Source organism: Lynx rufus, unplaced genomic scaffold (genome assembly GCF_022079265.1).
Source record: "Lynx rufus isolate CCGP_SWC_20201006 ecotype Redwood Valley unplaced genomic scaffold, mLynRuf1.p SCAF_14, whole genome shotgun sequence".
Lineage (NCBI taxonomy): Eukaryota > Metazoa > Chordata > Mammalia > Carnivora > Felidae > Lynx > Lynx rufus.
In genome coordinates, this window is record NW_025814828.1 from 32,960,923 (window position 1) to 32,984,610 (window position 23,688).

The 23,688-nt window shown below is 39.7% G+C and overlaps 1 protein-coding gene across 2 annotated transcripts in view; it reads left to right on the forward strand.

The window, feature by feature from the left end:
- LOC124509440 (cytochrome b-245 heavy chain) overlaps nt 1-10,897 on the forward strand; it is a 37,835-nt gene extending 26,938 nt beyond the window's left edge. For both annotated transcript variants that reach the window (XM_047076059.1, XM_047076060.1), the window contains exons 8-13: nt 1,487-1,579; nt 3,888-4,141; nt 4,991-5,153; nt 6,291-6,437; nt 8,557-8,681; nt 9,766-10,897. In XM_047076059.1, coding sequence (XP_046932015.1) covers nt 1,487-1,579; nt 3,888-4,141; nt 4,991-5,153; nt 6,291-6,437; nt 8,557-8,681; nt 9,766-9,892 — 909 coding nt within the window. In that variant the 3' untranslated portion in view covers nt 9,893-10,897. The remainder of the gene's footprint in view (nt 1-1,486; nt 1,580-3,887; nt 4,142-4,990; nt 5,154-6,290; nt 6,438-8,556; nt 8,682-9,765) is intronic.
- The last annotated feature ends 12,791 nt before the right edge of the window (nt 10,898-23,688 follow it).

Below are 23,688 nucleotides of genomic sequence, written 5' to 3' on the forward strand. Positions count from 1 at the left end.
TCTACCTCAAAGGAGCTTCTGGGTTTCTGGGATTAGAGGCAATGTCCGAGACCTGGCTCCATTCAGTGGGGCCCCATTGTGGCACCCAGGAAATAGATGGATGATGCTAGGATGTTTTTTTTTTAATTTTTAATGTTTATTTATTTTTGAGAGAGAGGGAGAGAGAGCAGGGGAGCGGCGGAACTGGACAGAACTGGAAGCGGGCTCCAGGCTCTGAGCTTTCAGCACAGAGCACGACGCAGGGCTCGAACCCATGAACCGTCAGATCATGACCTGAGCCGAAGTCGGACACTTAACTGACTGAGCCACCCAGGCGCCCCAGATGTCAGGATGTTTTAAAAACCTGTCCCATGACGGGGCACCTGGGTGGCTTAGTTGGTTAAGCATCCAACTCCTGATTTGGGCTCAGGTCATGATCTCACAGTTCTGTGGGTTCAAGCCCCGTGTGGGCTCTGTGCTGACAGCATAGAACCTGCTTGGGATTCTCTCTCTCTCCTCCTCTCTCAGCCCCTACCCCGCTCTCTCTCTCTGTTAATAAACATTTAAAAAGTTTAACAAATTAAACAAAAAAAACCTGTCCCTTGAAAACAAAGGCCAGCAGCAGAATATTTCTAACTTTCGGGGCAGATATTCAGGTGCTCTCAACTTCCAATAACAAGTTTCTTCAAAAAATTTAATAGAAAGACCATATGTGAGACTTTGGAATTTTTTTTTCTTTCTTGGAATCCATTCTGGAATGCCATCTTTTTAAGTAATGTTGCCTTCTAAAGCTCTTGGCTATTTCAGATATTAAACTAGGAACCTAACTGACTGCCCCCCAGGATGGATCTGTGTGTCCTAAAGGTTTTTATCATAGCCAATAATAGTACAGGGTAACTCCAGTGTTATGAAACACTGGAGTTTCTGACCAGAAGGGGATCTAAAGAAATCTAAAAGTCTTTGGGCTTATCCCTATTCAGCAGGTATATTGCATAGCTCTGAGAACTTACCAGGATATTGGAGAAACAGCTGCATTCTTGCATAAAATTTCTTATCTTGCAAAAGATTAAGCTTTGACTGCATGGCTGAGAGAAAGCAACTTCAACGTTGCATTGAAAAATATGGTGTTGTTGAAATGGTATCCTTAAGAGAAACATTAATTCTGAAACCAACCTTGCTCTGCTGTAAGGTTATTGCAACTGCTGTTGCAACACGAGGAGGAAATCCAATTCTTTTGGACAGTTCCTCTTGGGAGAGTTTCATACTGTAGATGAAGTTCCCCAATGTGGCCAAGGAGAATGCTCATTTTTATCGACTCAAAAATTTGCTTTGATTTTAGATATTTTATGATGTGTTCTGTTGTACAACAGATTTACTAATCTAATATCAAATATTTAAACAAGCCTACAAAGATTAACTTGACTTCTACAATGTTTTGTCCTCATGAATCTTGTATTACCTACTACCCCTTAACACATCCTGTTTTCATTTTTTGCTCCAATTACAGACTTGGAAATGGATTGTTGGTCCCATGTTTCTGTATCTCTGTGAGAGGTTGGTACGGTTTTGGCGATCTCAACAGAAAGTGGTCATCACCAAGGTATTGTCTGGTTTACGAATTACTAATAGCATCTAACTATATCATGAACAAGTTTACCCAAGTTCTCTATATCATTGGTCAGAGCTGTCTTTCACCCGGTTTCTTTCAATTAAACGTAGGGTAGAGAGAAGACCTATAGTTAATTTCAGTCAGTGTGCTTAGCTTGATAATCAAGTGGTTGGACCTTTTAACTCGGGGAGCTACAAGTTAACATTTTCTGTTGAAAAATAAAGCCGACTGTTTTGTGTGCATGAATCTCTCTCTCTCACTCTCTCTCTCTCTCTCTCTCTCTTTCATTTTGTGTGTGTGTGTGTGTGTGTGTGTGTGTAGAGGGGAGAAGCATACAGTGATGATGTGAGCAGATTAAGAGTGAAGAGGCAAAACACATGAGTTCAAGAGGGCACACACTGAGCCTTAAAATACTCAGATGTTAAAAGAACCAGGGAGCCAAGGGCAGGTCTGACTGAGGTTGAGATAGCATTCCAAGTCTCCCTTTATCTCCTTTTCTGTGCTGTGTATGTAATCATAGAATATCAGAGTTGAAGAATCCAAAGTCTCAAGGAGGTTAGTAACTAAACTGCATCTAGAATTGAGTTCATCAACACCAGGTACAAGGTGGCCTTTTTTCCCCATGCTTCTATGCTGCTTCTCATTACTAACTATGTAAATATACAACTAATTAAATAGAAATAGAAATTCCTGCTTATAGCTTCAGGAAACAACAGACAAAGCTAGTTTTATCAAATAAAATTTAATTCGACTCAACAATTGTTGAACAATACAGTTCAACAAATGTTCCATCCTCCACCCAAGCTTTTCTTTCTTGGCACCTATGGAAGGCCAGAGTAAAGTTAGTCCAGCTGGCCTTAGAAATCGTGAAGTATAGGAAGCGACAGCACTTCTCCTTTTATGATACTTCTATTGTATTATAAGAAAAAACCCAAAGATGAGCAAAAAGAGCTGCCACAAAATTTTCCTTATTAGGCCAGACCTGACTAAGCAGACAAGGATTTCCCTTAAACATATTTCAAAGACAAACTTGTTTTCCTGTGGAGAAAATATTCACTTTCTTCTTATAAACATAGATATTCATTTTCTTCTCAAAAAAGAAAAGAAAACAAACAAGATGTCATCCAAAAGTATTCCAGTGTCAATTCTGTCTACTGGTACAGTTTATTTAGTTCCATCCCAATTTCGCCTGTGGTATCGAAATTGCAACAGGGTAAAAAATGTTTTCACCATACAAAATTGCAACATGGTGAACATCATTTTCAAAATAATTTTCATAAATTTTTATTTTCTGTTTTCAAAATGAAGCATTGTGGCTCTTTGTTTCAGTGAAGAAAGGAAGTCAGTTACAGCTTATCATTTAACATCTTTTTAAATCACAAGTTTTGGAAATGTTTCCCAATGTGTATCAAAAGGATTTCCCACTTTACTCCTCCTCGCTCACAGAAAGGAAAGTTTCACATTATCAGTCAACATTTGGGAAGCTGCTGTTTTGTTTCTATTGATTTTTCTTTTCCTTGATGTCCCTTGTTTTTTAGTTGTACATAGAAAGTCCTAGGTATCTCAAGAATTGTCCCAGAAATATATTACTTTCTGTACTGTAATCACAGCTTTTGATTGTGTTTTTTTAAATTATTTACCAACTCACCAGTTGATGGATGTCTGGACTGTTTCCAATGTTTTGCTCTTATAAACAAAGCTGTCATGAACACTTGTATACATAGAGAATGAGGATGGCAACGGGTGGTTGGGGCCTGGCTTTGGGAGAGATGGATGGTATACTTCCCAGGTAGGTAGAAATGTAGAAACAATGCGTGGAATCAGGCAGATTCAAGGTGTGGCTCAGGACAAAGATAGACTAGTACCTTAGGCTTGGTTTGGGGGATGTTACTATACTACTAGCCAATGGGGTCTCCTTCTTCTATCCAGCTGCCAAGGCTCTCAATCATCCCCTGGGGAGGCAGGAAGACTGAGCAGGAAGACATCTCTTCTTCCTGTTTGTAGTTACCTGCTTTGACTTCTTGGAGAAAAAAAATATCACAATAGGCTGGTGTCTTAAGTTAGATTCCCTGGCAAAGAGTCTGAAACAGCGAACTGCATACAGAAGGTTTGTTGAGGCATAGTCTCAGGAAAGGAACCTGCAAAAGAAAAGAAAGTCAGGACGAGGGAAGAAATAGCTGACCCTCAATGAGGTCGCAACTGCAGCCTCAGCTGATGCTACAGGGAATGCCAGGGTTGGGATGACTCTTGGGAGTTGTCCCAAGTTGAGGAGAGGGGCTCAACTTGTTTTGTTCCGTAGGTGGTCACTCACCCTTTCAAAACCATCGAGCTACAGATGAAGAAGAAGGGATTCAAGATGGAGGTGGGACAATACATTTTCGTCAAGTGCCCCACGGTGTCCAGGCTGGAGTGGCACCCTTTCACGCTGACCTCCGCCCCTGAGGAAGACTTCTTTAGCATCCATATTCGTATCGTTGGGGACTGGACAGAAGGACTTTTCAATGCTTGTGGCTGTGATAAACAAGAGTTTCAAGATGCTTGGAAACTACCTAAGTAAGTACAAAGTGTGTATGTACGAAAGTGTATGAGTTCAGGGAAAATGTCACTAAATAGCTCCTCTTTTCCCGTCTCTCACTCTACTATCTGTTGGGTCCGACAAAACACACAAGTTCTACAAATATAGGCAGCTATCTCTGTGTTCCCCATTGTATGTGTGTGGTGTGTTTATGCGTATATCTATAAGTCTTGTGTGAAACATAAAATATTTGAATCAAACATTAATAACAAATATTCCCAAATTCCTTTAAAATGGGTAAGGGTCAAGGCCAAGTTATACTAACTTTTCTAACAAAGTTATAGTGTATCAAAGATGTTCTTAAAATTTAATTGATATATGTTATTTGAGGGTAAATGCCACATATTATTCACTTTGTCCCCTCCTTCCCACATGCCTGAGACGGTGCTGGGCACTTAGTAGATGCTAGAGAAAAGCTTGTTGATTCACTCGATGAATACACAAGTGCAAATTGAAGATATTAAATTTATAAGATGTTATGACAGAAAATTCTCAGTTTACCTCAGGGTGTGATGTAAACAGGAATCTCGTGCGTGCACGTGTGTGTGTGTGTGTGTGGTAGGTGAAGGGTGTGGAGAGATGAAAAAACACCCTTGAGAGTTATCAAATGTTTTCAGTTAGCTAAAACTTCCTTTTATTACTTCCAACCACACTGTTGACATCAGGTTCATTACTTGAAAGCTATTTCAGAAAAGAAAGTGCCCCATAGATACGTCGTCCCGGTTCGATGTGACATATTGCACACACCCCCAGTGAAAACCTGTGCCCCATCCTGCTCTGAAGTGCAAGATAGCCCCGTAACCATCTCCTCACACGCCTCCTTCCAGGATAGCTGTTGATGGGCCCTTTGGCACCGCCAGTGAAGACGTGTTCAGTTATGAGGTGGTGATGTTGGTGGGAGCAGGGATCGGGGTCACACCCTTCGCATCCATTCTCAAGTCCGTCTGGTACAAATATTGCAATAATGCCACCAATCTGAGGCTCAAAAAGGTAAGTTCTCTCATTTTTCACAGGGCTCAGATAAGGTCGTTAGGTTCTGCCTAGTGAAGCCTGAGAGAGACTTCACTCTCTGCTGAGTGAAGGGCAGAGGCTGGCAGAGACCAAAGGAAGTGAAGACAAGTTCTGCGTGGTTGCAGCGAGACCGACTTCTCATAAAAGGGCGATTTGAGAAGTTAAATGTGCTTTCATAGAAGCAGGTCTATTATCGAAAGCAATGTACTATGCTCGTACAGCGTTAGTAGAAATTCACAAGAAACGAAGATGCGACAGAAAGTGTTCACAACCCCAGTCCAGTAGCTATTGTTTTTGTGTATTCTCTTCCAATATTTCCCCACAAGTTTACATACTCCTGGAAAGTTGTACATATACCTTCATGTCCTGCTTTAGCAGAAACATATTATGGTGTTTTTCAGTGATGTCACAGGCTTTATAATGATCCTTTTTAATGATTCCTCCGTGTTCCATTGAGAGGATATAGAAAAACTTTTCTATCATCCTGTGTTAGACATTGAGGTTGATTTCATTTCCAGTCCCCCAGTACTTTTTAGTTTGCAAGGGGAGGGCAGGAGACATGTCCTTTCATGAAACGTTTACTTTCTTCTGGGCAGCTCCTCAGAATAAATTCCCAGGGCATTTTTTTGGTCACATGTAAATTTGGTTTCCTTGCCTGGTAAAGGACACCCTTGAATGAAACGTGAGTCATTCTAATAACTATAGAGGTAACCTCTAATAGGGACATGGAGTGTACCTTGACTTTTCATTCTCCCCTTTCTCTCTTTACTGTATGGAGGAGGAACTCAGGAATGCCTGATCCTATTGTGCACAAAGGAAGCCAGGGATCTGGGGTGGGTAAGGGCAGACCTAGAGGGAAAGTGGGGAGCTAATGTTTTTTCCTAAGTCATGTACTTCTGAGACCAACCTATTGATTTACTGCCCCGCCAGTGTGAAGGCCAGCACAGGTTCACGCGAGCTAGCTTACAAAATGTCCAGCGCTTTCTGAAAACCTATGTTTCCAGGCGTTCTGAGCAGCAGGAAAAAGTCGAGTGGGGGGAAGAGCAGAAATCCATATATTAGTTGTGATAAGGCCTATTTAAATCTAGACTGCTTCATGATCTGTGGCTCTTGCAGATATACTTCTACTGGCTCTGCCGGGACACGCACGCCTTTGAGTGGTTTGCCGACTTGCTGCAGCTGCTGGAGACCCAGATGCTGGAGAGGAATAACGCCGGCTTCCTCAGCTATAACATCTACCTCACCGGCTGGGATGAGTCTCAGGTGAGGGCGACGTCCCAGATCTCAGGTCCTTCCCCCAGTGTCCAGGGCTGACTGACTTCCCTTTGGTTATGGGAGTATTTTGTGTACCGTTTTTACCAAGAACTGTTGATGGATTTCAGTGATCCAGCCTGTCCACCCTCACTCAATATCCCCACGTGTTCAGACTAAGGAGCCTAGATTCAAAGTTAGTATCTGAGGAACAGATCAAAGCTAAGGAACCTACAAGGGAATAGGTGCTATGACTTTGACTGTATTAAAGCCACATTCCTACCAGGGGACTCAAACCAGGTGGACAAGATGATCCACCTCTCTTTATATCTCTCTATATATATCTCTACCTTTATATCAGTATACACACACACATATTCCTCTAATTTTATGTTTATGTGTGTTTTTCAATATACACAATACATTTAATAAGTAGTAATAATAACTGCTCATAGTTATTAAGCCTATACTATGTGCTAGGTACTTTTATTAGTGTTTAAATAGATTGTCTAATTCAATCCTAACAACAGCCCTATGAAACAGCTACTGTTATTATTCATACTTTATAGGTGAGAAAACCAAAGCCCAGAACAGGTTAGGTCATTTGTCCAAAGGTACTGAACTAGTAAGAGGCAGAGGCAGAATGTTCCAGAGCCTGCACTCTTAACAACTCCCAGGAGTTCATGATTATCATTTATATTTGATAATATATTGAAATATAGTTAATGAAGATGATATATATTGTGTATATATCTATATATGTATGTATGTATGTAGCATATATGTATGTGTGTATATATATATATGTGGGTATAGTATACTATGTAATGCATGAGACATAACACATTATACACACACACACACACACACACACAAACACGTACCCCTCCCTCCAGGCACATTGCAAAATTTCATGTTTGCAATGAAAGCATTCTACAATTTATAAGACAGCCCCTGCAACAAAGAACTATCTGGCTTCAAATGTCAAAAGTGTTGACATTGAGAAATTCTGAAACAAATTAATGATTCCTAGGGGGTAACATCTTTCTAAATAAGCAAACATTAATTACTTGGCCTGGAAGCAACAGAAGCTATCCCCCTGTGTGAGGAGCTAAGGCAAGAGTGTCTGCCTATCACTGGCCAGTGTCTCTACTGGCCATAGCCACACACTGGCGCCTGGTGTTTGTGAAAACTGGTTTCTCATTTGGGTTTTGGTGTATTGTTTATCATAGACTCTCTGGGTCTTAGATGAGTCTGGTTGCAAGTGTAGATCCAGAGACACATGACCATGAAAAGTGCTGCTCTAGAAAAATGGGATTTCGCAATGCCACTTCTGTAATTTTAAAAGCAAAACAACAACAAATATTTGATCAAAATGAGACCGGGGGAAAATATATAATATATAAATCACTTGGCAGTTTTATTATTTAAAAACTCACGCACCATTTTTTAAATGGGAAATGTATTTGCATTGAAAACAATTATTTTGCTTTACAAAACTGGTCTCTACAGGGTTATGAAACCAGACTGGCCACCCTTCTTAGCCCATCATCCATCCCCTGTACAGTGAATTTAAAATCTGATTTAAGTTTTAAATACATTTAATTAACCACTTTTATGAAAAATATTTGTTGTTCAAACTGAGGCTCCCTAGAAGGGTGGCAGAAAACAACATGTGACTGTGTGTGTACACACACACACACACACACACACAGACTAACTTTAGACTTGATTTGTTGTCTCATTGTGTTACCAAAATATCAGTGCATTTTAATCTGTTTTAGTTCTTAGCAATTCTCCTAAAGGTCTGCCCTTCTAGATCGTAAGTTACCTGAGGAGACCCAGTTTTTTCATCTTTGTTTACCTTCTAGCCTTCAACTATATATATATATATATATATATATATATATATTCAACTATATACATATATATATATTCAACTATATATATATATTCAACTATATATATATATATTTAACTATATATATATTCAACTGTATATATATATTCAACTATATATATATATATAGTTAAAACGGATAGTGAAACCTCATTTGTGAGATATGTAAAGATATCTGTGGGTTTTTTTATAGCATGTCTCTGCTTTGTGAATTCATGTCCTTTCCTACAGGCCAATCACTTTGCTGTGCATCACGATGAGGAGAAAGACGTGATCACAGGCCTGAAACAAAAGACCTTGTATGGACGGCCCAACTGGGATAATGAATTCAAGACAATTGCGAGTCAACACCCAAAGTAAGGAGTCCCCCACCACAGTGTTCTTGAGGCCCATGGCCTGCCTACAGCAGCAACTCTCAAACACGGCTCGATTTGTGTGCTCTGAAAACCAAAACACCTAGGTTACTATCTTCACACCCAATAAAATTTTCTAGATATGTATGACTTTACAAGACAGTGTTTAAATCACATGAAAATTACCTGGAGAATTATTATAAACAAAGATGATTGGGCCCCCCACCTCCACGTTTCTGAACCCTTTTCCTCCTAAGAAGGGTCGTAACTTGGTTCTTTTCTTTCAGCTCCTAAATTTCACCAGTGTATCTACTTCTTCTAATTTAATACGATTCATACTTTTATTATTAAGGAGACACCATCCCCACTTTCAGTTTTAGTTTTGGGGTCTAAAATCATAAGTTGATAGACATCCTAAGGTCCTTTCTGCCTTCATTAAAGCTTTAGCCGTTCTGAAACTTTGAGGGGATCCTCTATCTTACTAGAACTCACGATAAACTCAAGAATCACCACGAACACACCCTTCAGGCCATTGCTTTGTACGCTTTAATGAGCATATAAATCACTTGGGGATCTTTTCACAATGCAGATGCTGATGTAGTAAGTCTGGGGTGGGAGTCGAGAACCTACATTCTTAAAAAGCGGACTAGGAGGGTACTGGTATGGAACCACACCTTGAAGAACGAGACTTTAGAATCTAAAACACAGAGAGATGAATCCCCACCAAGCTGTTGGCCGAGTTGGTGAACCTAAAGCAGATTTGTTCCTGATTTCAAGATGCTGGAGACGGTTTGGGGACATAGAGCCCTGAAGTGAAGTAGCCCACAGACTCACGAATTCACCACCATTTTCTCTGTGGTAGAGGTCTCTGTAAACTCTACTTGAATGTCATTTCCAGGGCGGTCAACTGCCTTTTGAAGCTGTCGCCACAAACAGGGCTGAACCACTCTCCTGCAGGGTAATCTGAACTCTGCCATTAGTGGAAAAGACACAGGGGCAGAGGGAAATAAGAGATTCCCCCAGGTGCTTTGTAGTCTATCTCATCCAAAAGCCTAAAACGGTTTATTTTTCCTTTCTTTCCCCAAAGTACCAGAATAGGAGTTTTCCTCTGCGGACCTGAAGCCTTGGCGGAAACCCTCAATAAACAGTGCATCTCCAACTCTGAGTCTGGCCCTCGGGGAGTGCATTTCATTTTCAACAAGGAAAACTTCTAACTGGTCTCTTCCACGAGAAAATCAGTGAGGATTATGCTGCCAAGTACCCAACCCAATAATGCTAGTTGATAATGTAAGTTCCCCCCTTAAAAAGAGAGAGAAAATGAAGTTACAATGTGCAGGTTTTCCCTGAAAGGGATGTCAAAGATGTCAAAGATCATTTGATAGTGGTAATTTGCATTTGTATGGGGCTTTATGGTTTTCAGAGCACTTTTACAAACTGTATTTCATTTTTCACTCACAGTAATGCCAGAGAAAGGTAGGACAAGGATTCCTGGACTCAGTATTTAGGATAAAAAAAAATAGGGACTCGAAATGGTGAAGTAACTTCCTTAACATTATGAAGCTTGGACCTAGTGCACGTCGCTCCGGGTTTTGTGGTCTTTCCATGATACCAGGCTGCCTTAAACTAAGAACTGGGACAAATAGGTATGTGATATGCCCATCTGCTTTTAAAAAGCATCTACCCCTTGTTTTATTTAAATACACACACAAAATGTCTCTTATTTGTGTGGCTAATGTTTTATTGTCATATCATCATCATCATCATCATCATCATCACCATCAACAAATTTATGCTCTAGAAATGAAAATCTCCAGCTTTACTGTGTAGCTATTGAATTCACACCCCATAGAATGTTCTAGATATCCATGAGTTCAAGAGAGAGCCTCTAAATCACTGTTAGTGTGGCCAGAAACAGTTGTTTTTTTTCTTAGAACTGCTTCTATTTCTGGAAACTAAAACAGCTTTATTTGCCCCACCCTCTGAAGCCACAGATATTTAGAACTACTTTGGTAATGAGGAAGGAAGAAAAGAAAGCTGGGGGAAGGGCACAAGACTGGTTTAGGAGGAAAGGGTGAGGGAAGGGGGAAGAGAACAGGAGAATGAAAGAAAGCAAAAAAGTTCTCACACTGGTCACTTTGCACCCTAGATTTCTTTCTTTTTTTTTTTTTAATTTTTTTTTCAACGTTTTTATTTATTTTTGGGACAGAGAGAGACAGAGCATGAACGGGGGAGGGGCAGAGAGAGAGGGAGACACAGAATCGGAAACAGGCTCCAGGCTCCGAGCCATCAGCCCAGAGCCTGACGCGGGGCTCGAACTCACGGACTGCGAGATCGTGACCTGGCTGAAGTCGGACGCTTAACCGACTGTGCCACCCAGGCGCCCCTCCACCCTAGATTTCTTAGTCTTGTTATGTATTGAATGTAATTGAAGGAGGCTTACACATAATTCATTTTATTTTGATTACATGTGGTATTGAATCTGAGATTCTGGTTGCAAATTTTGACACTGGATGGGCATATGCATTGGACTGGGATGAAGTAGTAATAACTCAATTGTTCCTTTGGGCTCCCGGGACATGCAGGTCACTGAGGGCTGGTCCCGACAAGTCAGGCTTGCTGTGAGAATGTTGCCTCCCCAGAATGTCCCAGGAAGGTTTTTACTTACAGAAACTTAGGTCCAGCCTGTTCATACTGAAACCCAGGTATCACTTGATTCATTCACCAAATTTTTATTGTGCTATTTACTATGACTCAGGCTCTGTGCTCATAGTTTCAGTTCTTTATACCAATGTGTGAAGAAGCAATCACAGTTCTGAAAATTCTGAGAATCCTGGCCGTCTCTAACCCTGTGGCATGAGTAAAACCAACTCCATTTGTTGCTCTGAAAATATTTCTCCAGGGTTTTTTACCTTGATACCAGAATAGTTACCAAAACAGAGAACCCTGTCCTGTGTTATCCTGGTTATGAGATGAAAAATGAAGTGTAAAAGTGCTCGCCATTACCATATTCTTCTCCCAAGCAGCTAGCTGCCAGCTGCCAATACAGCTTTTTCAGCTTTTAGTATTTAGCGCTTAGCAACAGGTACCAAGAGGATGATTAAGCATTGTTTTTAATCTCAACGCTATGAAGGCTTCTCTGAGTTCTCCTGCTTTTGCAATATTGCATTTATGAAATTTGAATACTTGTAGGTGCTGTATTTGAGTACTTTGGTGGGGAGGGGGGGCTCTGGGATATAATCCTAGGAAGAACTGTTAAAACCGTGCTCAACTATTAAAATTGATGAGCTTCTGTTGGTGTCTGTGTTATTGATCTTCTTCATATTAAAGGGTGGATTCAAACAGCAAAGATTTGCTCTGTCCCAGTGGGGTTGGGAGTCTGTTTTTGCACGTGACATGCCAAACATGTCATGATTTATGGGTTGGGAAGGGAAAACTGGGTACTGAGTTCTATTGCTCATGTCCTAGGGACCCTCACAGCACTGGTAGGAGACAATACAGTGTCACCTCACCTTGTGGAAAGAATCTCTCAAAGACAAAGAACCCCTAGTCTGAGCCCCACATCAGGCTCTGTGCTGACAGCTCAGAGTCTGGAATCTGCTTCGGATTCTGTGCCTCCCTCTCTTTCAGCCCCTACCCCCCCCCTCAAAAATAAATAAACATTTAAAAACTTTTAAGAAACGCTGGTTAATCCAATTCATGTTAATTTTTATTACTTTTATTTATTTATATTTATTTATAATGTTTCTTTAGCTTTATTGAGGTATAATTGACCAATAAAATTGTAAGATATTTAAAGCATACCACATGATGATTCACCAAAGAATGTTTTTCCAAAGAACAACTTTTACCTATATAACCACAAGGCAGTGAACAAATCCAAGAAATTTAACACTGTCATAGAACTAACGTTTACTCTCTAGGCTATGTACAAGTGACGTTGTATCCTCAGTGCACTGCGTTAGAGGGTAGCCATTGTCAGTTGGTCCTGTTATTGATGGTATTAAGTTTGATCACCAGGTTTCTCTGTATAAATGGAAAGGTTTCATTTTACTTCTGTAACTAGTAAGTCACATTTGGGGAATACTTTGGGACCTTACAAATCTCATTTTCTCCAATAGCTTTTACCCAGTCGTTTTAGCATACATTAATGAAATTTCACTGAATCAATTTTTACAACGATGGTTAAAAATATCTGTATTCTGAAACCTCAGCAATCTGCCAATTTCTTTTCTTTTTTTCCTAGATTTTTTTGAGATATAATTGACATATAACATTATGTAAGTTTAAGATGTACAAAGAGTTGATTCAATATATTTATATATTGCAAAATGATTACCACCGTAGTGTTAGCTAACACCTCCATCTCATCACATACTTACCAATGATTTTTTTTTTGATGAACACATTTAAGATTTAGTCTCTTAGCAACATCCAAGTATACAATACAGTATTATTAGCCATAGTCACCATGCTGTGCCTTAGATCCCCAGAACATTTTTATCTTGTAACTGTAAATTTGTACACTTTAACCAATATCTCTCCATTTCCCCCACACCCCAGCACCTGGTAACCACTGTTTCTCTGAGTTTGGCTTCTTTAGATTCCATATATATATGAGATCATACCGCATGTGTCTTTCTTTGTCTGACTTATTTCACTTAACATAATGCCCTCAAGGTTCATCCAGGTTGTTGCAAATTGCAGAATTTCCTTCTTTCTCATGACTGAGAAAGAAAAATGTTATTCCATACACAATGGAATATTATTATATTATTATGTATACAAATATATATTTTATAATATTATAAATAGTATATATAAATTTAAATATATATAAGTATTATATATATATATATATATATATATATATATAACATTTTCTTTATCAATTCATCTGTCGATGGGCACTTAGGTTGTTCCACATCTTGGCTGTTGTGAAATCATGCTGCAGTAAACACGGGAATGCAGATATCTCTATGAGATACTAATTTCAATTCTTTTGGATATATGCCCAGAAGTGGGATTGCTGGATCATAGGGTAGTTCTGTTTTTAATTTTTTGAAGAACGTGCATATTGTTTTCCACAGTGGCTGCACCAATTTACATTCCCAGCAACAGTGCACAAGGGGTCCCTTTTCTCCCCACTCTTGACAAAACTCGTCATCTCTTGTCTTTTTGATGATAGCCATTCTAACAGGTGCGAGGTGATATCTCATGGTGGTTTTGATTTGCATTTCTCTGATGATGAGTAATGTTGAGAACCTTTTCATGTACCTGTTGCCCATTTATATGTCTTCTTTGGAAAACTGTCTATTTAATTCCTCTGCCAATTTTTTAAAATTTTTATTTATTTGGGGGGGGTGGGCAGAGATAGAGGAGGACAGATGATCTGAAACAGGCTCCGTGCTGACAGCAGAGAGCCCGATGCAGGACTTGAACTGACAAACTGTGAGACCATGACCTGAGTCAAAGTCAGACACTTAACTGACTGAGCTACCCAGGTGCCCCCTCTGCCCAGTTTTTAATTGGATTGCTTGATTTTGCTACTGAGTTTTAGGAGGCTCTTTATATATTTTGGATATTAACCCCTTATCCAATGTATGATTTGCAAACATTTTACCCCATTCAGTAGGTTGCCTTTTCATTTTGTTTGTCATTTCCTTCACTGTGTAGAAGCTTTTTGTCTGTTTGATATAGTCCCACTTACAAATTATTGCTTTTATTGTTTGTGGTTTTGGTGTCATATCCAGGAAATCACTGCCAAGACTAACATCAAGGAGTTTTTTCCTTATGTTTTCTTCTAGGAGTTTTATGGTTTCAGGTCTTACAGTCATGTCTTTAATCCATTTCAAGTTCATGTTTGCGAGTAGTGCCAGATAGAATAATTTCATTCTTCTGCAAACTTATCCAGTTTTCCAAGCACCACTTACTGAAGAGACTATCTTTTCCCCTCAACTGAGTATTCTTGGCTCTCTTGTCAAATATTAGTTGACCATATATGGGGGTTTATCTCTAGGCTCTCAATTCTGTTTCATTGGTCCATGTGTCTGCTTTTACGCCAGCACCATACTGTTTTGATTACTATAGCTTTGTAGCATACTTTGCCTCTAACTTTGTTCTTTCTCAGGATTGCTTTGGCTACTCGGGGTCTTTTGTGGCTCTATACAGATTTTAGAAATGTTTATTCTATTTCTGTGAAAAGTGTCATTGGTATTTTGATAGGGATTGCATTGAATCTATAGATGGCTTTGGATAATATGGACATTCTAACTATTAATTCTCCTGATGCATAACACAGGATATCTTACCATTTGTCTCTATCTTTTTCAGTTTCTTTCATTCAATTCTTGTAGTTGTCAGTATACAGATATTTCACCACCTTGGTTAAATTTATTCCTAAGGATTTTATTATTTTTGATGCTATTGTGAATGGGAGCATTTTGTTTCTTTTTTAGATCTTTTGTTGTTAGTGTATAGAAACACAACTGTTTTTGATTTTTGTATCCTGCAACTTTACTGAATTCATTGATTAGTTCTAGCTTTTTTTGGGTGGAGTCTTGACAATTCTCTCTATGCAAGATCATATCATCTACAAACAAAGACAATTTTAATTTTCCTTTACTATTTGGATGTCTTTTATTTAATTTTCTTGCCTGATTGCTCTGGCTAGGACTTCCAGTACTCTGTTGAATAGAAGTGATGAGAGGGGGCACCGTTGTCCTGTTCCTGATGTTAGAGAAAAAGCTTTCAACCTTTCACCATTGAGTATGATATTAGCTGTGGGTTTGTCAATGTATGGCCTTTATTGTGTTGAGGTAATTTCATTCTATACCCAATTTATGAGAATTTTTATCCTGAAAGGATATTGAATTTTGTCAAATGCTTTTCTGACATCTATTGAGATGACCATATGATTTTTATCTTTCTATTAATGTGATATATTACATTTATTGATTTGTGTATATTGAATAATCTTTGAATCCCAGGGACAAATCCCCCTTGACCATGGCATGCAATCCTTTTAGTGTGCTGTTGAATTTGGTTTATTAGTATTTTGTTGAGAATCTTGGCATCTGTGTTCATTAGCCTATAATTTTTTTTATCTTGTGATGTCCTTATCTGGCCCTGATATCAGGATAATACTGGCTTCATAATATGAATTTGGGAATGTTCCTTTCTCCTCAATTTTTTGGAAAAGTTTGGGAAAGGTTGGGGTTAATTCTTCTTTAAATGTTTGGTTGGATTCACCAGTGAAACTATCTGGTCCTAGAGTTTTCTATGTTGGGAGGTTTTTGATTATTGATTCAATCTCCTTACTCTTTTTTTTGGTTTGTTCAGATTTTGTATTTCTTCATGATTCAGCCTTGGTGGATTGTATGTTTCTAAGAATTTATCCATTTCTTCTGGGTTATCCAGTTTGTATTCTCTCATGATCCTTTGTATTTCTGTGACATCAATTATAATGTCTCTTTCATTTCTGATTTTATTCATTTGAGTCCTATCTCTTTTATTATGAGTTAGTCTAGCTAAACTTTTGTCAATTTTGCTTATCTTTACAAAAATACCAGGTCTTAGTTTCATTGATCTTTTCTGTTATTTCTCTGGTGTTTGTTTCATTTATTTTTGCTCTGATCTTTATTTCCTTCCTTCTGCTAACTTTGGGCTAGCAGTTTGTTGTTCTATTTCTAGTTCTTTGAGGATTAAAGTGAGGTTGCTTATTTGAGTTGTTTCTTAATGTAGGCATGTATTGCTATGAACTTCCCTCATAGAACTGCTTTTGCAGCATCCCATAACTTTTGACATATTGGGTTTCCATTTTTGTCCGTTTAGGGATATTTCTTGATTTACCTTTGATTTCTTTTTTGATCCATTGGTTATTCAGGAATGTGTTATTTAATCTCCATGTATTTGTAAAATTTCCAGTTTCCTCCTGCTATTGATTTCTAGTTTTGTACCATTGTGGTCCGAAAAGACACTTAGGATTTCAGTCTTCTTAAATTTGCTAAGACTTGTTTTATGACCTATCATTTGATCTATCCATGGCATCAATAACTATGTGGTCCTTAGCACTGTGAGGAGTCTTCAATGTCTGCAAGGGCTGTTGGGGTTCGAAATAGCACCTCCAGTTCCAGTAGTTAAAGATCAGGGTAGGCAGTGATGGTGTCCAGAACTGATGGTATAATACACACACTTGACTACAGGGGCAAGCTGCAGGTGCCTATGTAGTGGCTGGGGTCAGTTGTAGACACACTCGTAATGATGGGCACCAGAACAGGTAACAAGGACCGGGGCCAACTATGGGCTCACTAGCAGCTGCAGAGGACCTGGATGTTGGTGTGCTCTCCTATGGTTGCATACGCTCCTCACAGGAATGCACACTGCAGTGGAGGCTGGTGACAGGTTCAGGCTGGGAGTGTACACATATAAAGCCAGAGGGGTTAGTTATAGGTAGGCATGGTGGTGCCAGCCAGTGATGGAAGATGGGGCTTGATCCGGGTCCACAAGCAGCTGCAAAGGCCCTAGTTGTTGATGCAGCACCCATGGCTGTATACTCTTCCCCTGTGCTTGATGGCTGCAGTGGAAGCCAATGACTGGTGTCAGGCCAGTGGTGGGCAGGTACACAGCTGAAGGGGCTAGCCTTCAGATCAAGTATAGTAGTGGGGTCAGCTAGGGGGTCCTAGACTGATGTCTTGAATTTGTACAGCTGCAGAAGCTAGAGCTGGCTGTGAGCATGGCTCCTGGGCTCTGGTGGGGATGGGCAGGGACTTCGGTGGGTGCGTCTCAACACTTGTCCAGCCACAGAGACTTCAATGGCTGCAGGTGCTGGTCCCAGGCTCTGGTAAGGATGGGAGGGGGAAGGGAGCAGGAAAACTCAAGCAGCCAGCATCAGCAAATGAATATCCTTGGGGCAAAAGTTAGAGAGATGTGCACGGGGTCCATGGCAGCTGTGCTGGCCTTTGGCCTCATCAATGGCAAAATCTACTGAGTTCTTCTGCAGAGCAGGTCTCTATGAACAATGGCTGCTGCTGTGTGTTTGCTAATAACAGCCTCTGTTTTTCTTCCATATTCTTAGCTGGCTCAATACATCTCAACTTTGCAGGTCTGGGTGGGGTAAAGGTGAAGCGGAACCTTTATGCAGTGTCCCAGAAGGCTGGGGAAGCTGGTCACTTAGCCCACTCTTCGGATGAGAGAAACTGTTTCTAACTGGGAAGTTCCTTCTTGGTGTTAACAATGGTGGCCTGGGAGATGGGATGATGCAGGCAAAATGAACTTGTTTTCCTTCTCTTGTTGTGTTATTAATCTCAGTTTTTTTGTTCAACTGTGTTTCTAAAGTGTCCTAAGTGGACTCAAGAGCTCTCCCAGAGCTGTTTTTGTTCATGGATAGTGTCTAATTAGTACCTCTGTGGGGAGGAAGGCTGGGGAGCTGGCTTCTCCTATGTTACCATTTATTCCATGTAACCTAATTTTTACTTTCAAATTAAAATAAGATAGGACCTATCAAGAAATGAAAGTATCTTTCTTGGAGTAAAGAAGTCTCTAGGATGACTCAATAATATGTATAAAATTGGGGCACCTGGGTGATTCAGTCAGTTAAGCCTCTGACTTCAGCTCAGGTTATGATCTCATGGTTCATGGGTTCGAGCCTCAAGTTGGGCTCTGTGCTGACAGCTCAGAGCCTGGAGCCTGCTTCAGATTCTGTGTCTCCCTCTCTCTCTGCCCCTCCCCCACTTGTGCTCTGTCTCTCTCTCTCTCAAATATAAATATACATTAAAAGATTTTAACAATATGTATGAAATCTACTTTTTGGTATTTATTTTATTTATAACGTATCTCTACCTGGCAGAGACTGGCCAACTATTGTACATTGCATGAATGTTTGCATGTATGTGTATGTGTGTGTGTGTGTGTGTGTGTGTGTGTATTATGAAATAAAATTGTATGAGGATGAAGGTAAGTTATAAAGGGATAGAATTTCACAACTTTAAGTGTTGTTGGGTGAAAAATAAATTGCTCATGTAGGCTAGGTTGTCTGACCCCTACAGATTTCTAACAATTTAACAAAAGATCCACCAGGTGGCCTGAGATTCTTTTAAAACTGTAGTTTTTGTCATCTTGATGAGGAATCTCAACAATTGGATATTCCAATTAATACTCATTATTGCTAACAGATTAGAAGTTTTTAAGGAAGCAGTTTAGGGGCGCCTGGGTGGGTCAGTCGGTTGGGTGTCCGACTTCGGCTCAGGTCATGATCTCGCAGTTCATGGATTGAAGCCCCGCATCAGGCTCTGTGCTGACGGCTCAGAACCTGGAGTCTGCTTCAGATTCTGTGTCTCCCTCTCTCTCTGACCCTCCCCCGTTCATGCTCTCTCTCTGTCTCAAAAATAAATAAACGTTAAAAAAACTTTTAAAAAAAGGAAGCAGTTTAAAGTATAAGAAGAAACTAAATTTTGATGCATACTGGGTTGTGGAAAGATTGTATGTGAACAGCAGCCACCGTGAGTTTATTTTCATAATATTGCTCTGAGAGCCAATGACCTGGGCACTGTGCCTGTCTGACTTTTGAAAACAGCCCAAAGTATTGTAGTCTGAAATTTATCCATCAGAGAAGACTGCTTCAAATATAGTAAGCTTGATTTCTATGAAAATCAGGCTCAAAAGTTCTTCATAAATTTTAGAATTACATTAAAATATTAAGTAATCCCTAAGGGTACCATTATGTTAGATCACTTGATTGCTAAACAGTGCTTCCTGTTTTTAGTCATGCAATTCCCAATTAAGTAACAATAAAATCTCTAACCTTCCCACTCCCATGGAAACAACTAAACATCACTCCTTCAAGTCAGATGGGGGGAAATTCAGGGCATAATGAAGGAGTCATCTTTGTCCTTCCTAAGAGATTTGAGAGCAAGTTTCAGAGCTCCTTGCACAGGTTGATTTAAAAAAATCACGCTACCTAAACATCTCCTGAGGTTAATTAATGTGTCTGTGTTGGCTAAAGATCACCAGGGCACACCATTCACATGGTGGTTATTCCAGATCTAGCTACCGACGGTTCACAGAGCTATCTGATCATCCTGTTTTCCAGTTGGAGGCTCTGTATCACCCACAGCTAGAATATTAAACTCAGACATCTGTGTTGACAACTTTCTGCTGCATTTATCACCTGGCGTTTCATTCTGCTAGGGCAACCGTGCCTGTGACTTACTGAGATCAAAGGCAACAGTCAGCTGACCACTTCCAACTCACAATGGAAGTAGGCTGTAAAACACCCTTTAAGATCGTGAGTTGTTGCACTTTTTTCTTTTGTAGCAAATGTTCAGCAAACTTTACTTTCCCTTTGGTATATATAAACATGCATTTTGAGACATCTTCTTCTTTAAGGTATTGCATATCAAAGGCAAAGGGATGGGAGTAGGGAAAAATGAAACATGAATAGGTGGTATCAGCATTAACTAGAAGGAGTGAAACGAAATGGGGAATGTTAAAATAAAATGGAGTGGCTTTTTCCTTGCTTTCAAAAACATAAATAATGCTAACATTGATTGCAATTTGACCCCAATTTTCTACTTCTCTCTGTATCTATGTCTGTTGCGATGTGACTTTGCAGTTCCTTCCATCAAGAGAGGGAGTCTATTTTGCTCACTCCTTGAATCTGGGCTATTCTTGTGACTTGTGCTGACTGACCAATAGAATGCAGCAAAATTGATGTGTGAATTCCAGAGTCTAGACCTCAAGAAAACTGGCATGCTTCTGGTGTCTTTTACTCTTTTCCCTTTTCTATGATAGTGTGTCCAAGCTAGCTTGCATGAAGGGAAACATGTAGGGCAGAGCAAATTCAGCCTAGCAGTGCCCACCAAGACCCCAGACAGACATGTGAGAGACAGCCCAAGATTCACAGAACTGTTCAGGCAACTATAGCTGACTGCAGGTGCATAAGTGAGCCCAGCTCACACCAACAGAATCACCCAGAGGACTTGCAGATGCTCAGAAACATAAATTGTTGTTGTTTATTTTTTTATTATTTAAAATTTTTTTAATGTTTATTTATTTGTGTGTGTGTGTGTGTGTGTGAGAGAGAGAGAGAGAGAGAGAGAGCAGGGGAGGGGCAGAGAGAGAGGGAGACACAGAATCTGAAGAGGCTCCAGGCTCTGAGCTCTCAGCACAGAGTCCAACACAGGGCTCGAACCCACAAGGTGTGAGATCATGACCTGAGCTGAAGCCGGACGCTCAACTGACTGAGCCACCCAGGCACCCCAATAGTTGTTGTTAAAAGCCTCTAACTTTAGGGTAATTTGTTATGCGACGAAGCTACTGATATAAATAGTATCAAAACTTGATGAAAGAGATGGAGGTTCCAGTACAAGAGTTTTAGGTGATTATATTCATGCTTACATTGCATGGCAAACTTTTCTGGAATTACCATAAAGAATATATTGGTTTTACTTTGAGGAAAACACTGCATCTTCTGAATTGTCATGACTTATGTGGAGTTATGCTTGCTTTGAAAATCCCAGGGCTCATAGAACCTAAAGGTATTGCCATCTAGAAAATATAGGTAATTCGTATTAGACAATTCTACCCCAATAACTGGCGCATTGTTCACCATGTAGAAATAAGCTATCTGGCAATCTTATTCTCTGAAATAGAAGTAAAAAGTGGGGATGAGGGCAGGAGGAAGTGTCTGAGCAACCAAAATTGAACTTAAATCGACAAACAGTACATTAAACTCTGATAAAACCAATCAGAAACTCAGAGCTGTTTTTAAATTTGCCATAAGAAGCTTAGTGATCTCGGTCCCAAATCCATACTTAATAAGTGGTTGGAAGAGAATGACTACGTTGTGGGTGCTGGCTTTTACAATGCAAGAAGGCAATACTAACATACAGCCATCTGGGGCACGCGTGTGGCTCAGTCAGTTAAGCATCCAACTCTTGGTTTCAGCTCAGGTCATGATCTCATGGTTTTGTGAGTTCGAGCCCTGCATCGGGCTCTCTGCTGGCAGAGCGGAGCCTGCTTGGGATTCTCTCTCCCTCTCTCGTTGCCCCTCTCCCACTCATGCTGTCCCTGTCTCTCTCAAATAAATAAAATAATTAAACAATTTAAATAAAAAAATTAGAAGTGGTGAGTTAAAGAAGAGAGAAGGATTTCTAGAGGTAGGTATACACACAATCGTAACAAGAGACATTTGAGACAAGAAAATCTAAAGAAAGAGCAAAAAGGAACACTACAAACAGACGCAAAAACTCAGAAGCACAGCAGTCTGGGGTCATTCGGTATAACGGAAAAGAGTCCATATACCCCAGCAGAACCTAAGAGCGTCATTGTACTGCCTTTCTTTCTTTCTGTATTCATTCATTCATACATACATTCAACAAATGCTATATATCCTGAGTTTTTCTCTGGTAAGTGTATTATCCAGGACCTCAAGAGTTGAGAATATTAATTAGAGCTTACAATTTGGTACAATAATGTGTGTAATGGCAATCATGTTTTTAACAGTCCATTCACAAAAGGGCTAAAACATGTGGAGTCAGCTAAAATATTCATGAGTAATGGTTAAGATTTCTGCCCATGTTTAAAGGTAAATCCTTAGTCATCTGGAAAGTTCAAGAATTGAGAATGGCTTGTGCCAGGGTGTTCCCAGATGGCTTAAATTTTGTATTAGTGTGTCTGATTTTTTGGTAAATTTTGCATAATTAGTATGTCCATTTCCAGTACAGTAATGTCCAGATTTCTGGGGGAAAGGAAAGGAGAACTTGTGTAGATTCTACCTAAATAAGGAAAATTTGTTTATAAATTAATTTAAAGATAAAAATAAAGAATTAGTGGGGCGCCTGGGTGGCTCAGTTGGTTAAACCTCCGAATTCGGCTCAGGTCATGATCTCGCGGTCCATGGGTTCGAGCCCCGCGTCGGGCTCTGTGCTGACTGCTCGGAGCCTGGAGCCTGCTTCGGATTCTGTGTCTCCCTCTCTCTCTGCCCCTCCCCCACTCATACTCTGTCTCTCAAAAATCAATAAACATTAAACAAATTTTTAAATAAATAATTATCTTGCTTTAAAATCGGGGGTGGGAGATAGAAATTCTGTGACATTTAAGGCATTAAAAGAAGAAGAATAGAATTTTATTTTTCGAAAAATAACTCCTTAAATCTTATGCTGGAAGTGAAAAATACAGGATATACAAACAACTGTTTCACTTTCCTCTTTCTTAGTGATATTTAAAAAGCACAATTAGTTATTTTCAGAAATGAAGAAGTTTTGACCTGCTGGGTATAGGTCTGCTGCAGGTGGTATTGATTGCTTTGAGAGAGCAGAGAACTCTAAATTTGTCTCTAAAAGTTTGCACTGGCTAAATGAATCAAAAACATGCCTCACACTTAGAAAAAGATAGTCCTGTTACACAGTCATGAAACGCACAAGTCACATGGCAAAGACAGCTTCAACTATGTAATAAACATTTAGACACTGCCAGTTCAAGATGGCAAACTGACCCTAAGCAATTTTCCTTCTCTGTGTCCCAAGGCTCTTAAAGTGCACTTAAAAAAATAATAGATAACCCATGCAAAAGACTGGATGAGGACCTCAAGGGATAAAAAGTTTCAACATATTCCTAGAAATTGGATAATTGGTGGAGAAATGATAATTCATGACTTGGGAGGAAGGAAACCAAACCAGAAGTATCTGAGGAGGTGCCCTACTTATCCTAAAAAAGGCCAGAGAGTTTAGGGACGTGGGAATACCAGACATAAAGGAGGAGAATAGTGACATGAAACTGAAAAAAGTACAGTCCATTATCTAATCTATGCAAGTTCCAGAAAGACAGTACAGAAGTAGCAGGTGGGAGAAAAGTATTAAAGAAATTAGAAGATAATTTATCTGAGCTAATAACACAAAGCATCATATTGATGGGGTCCATTGAATAACCAGTGCATTATACATTATATATAGTTGTATATATAGTTATATAGTTATATATATACATATAGTTATATAGTTATATATATATAACT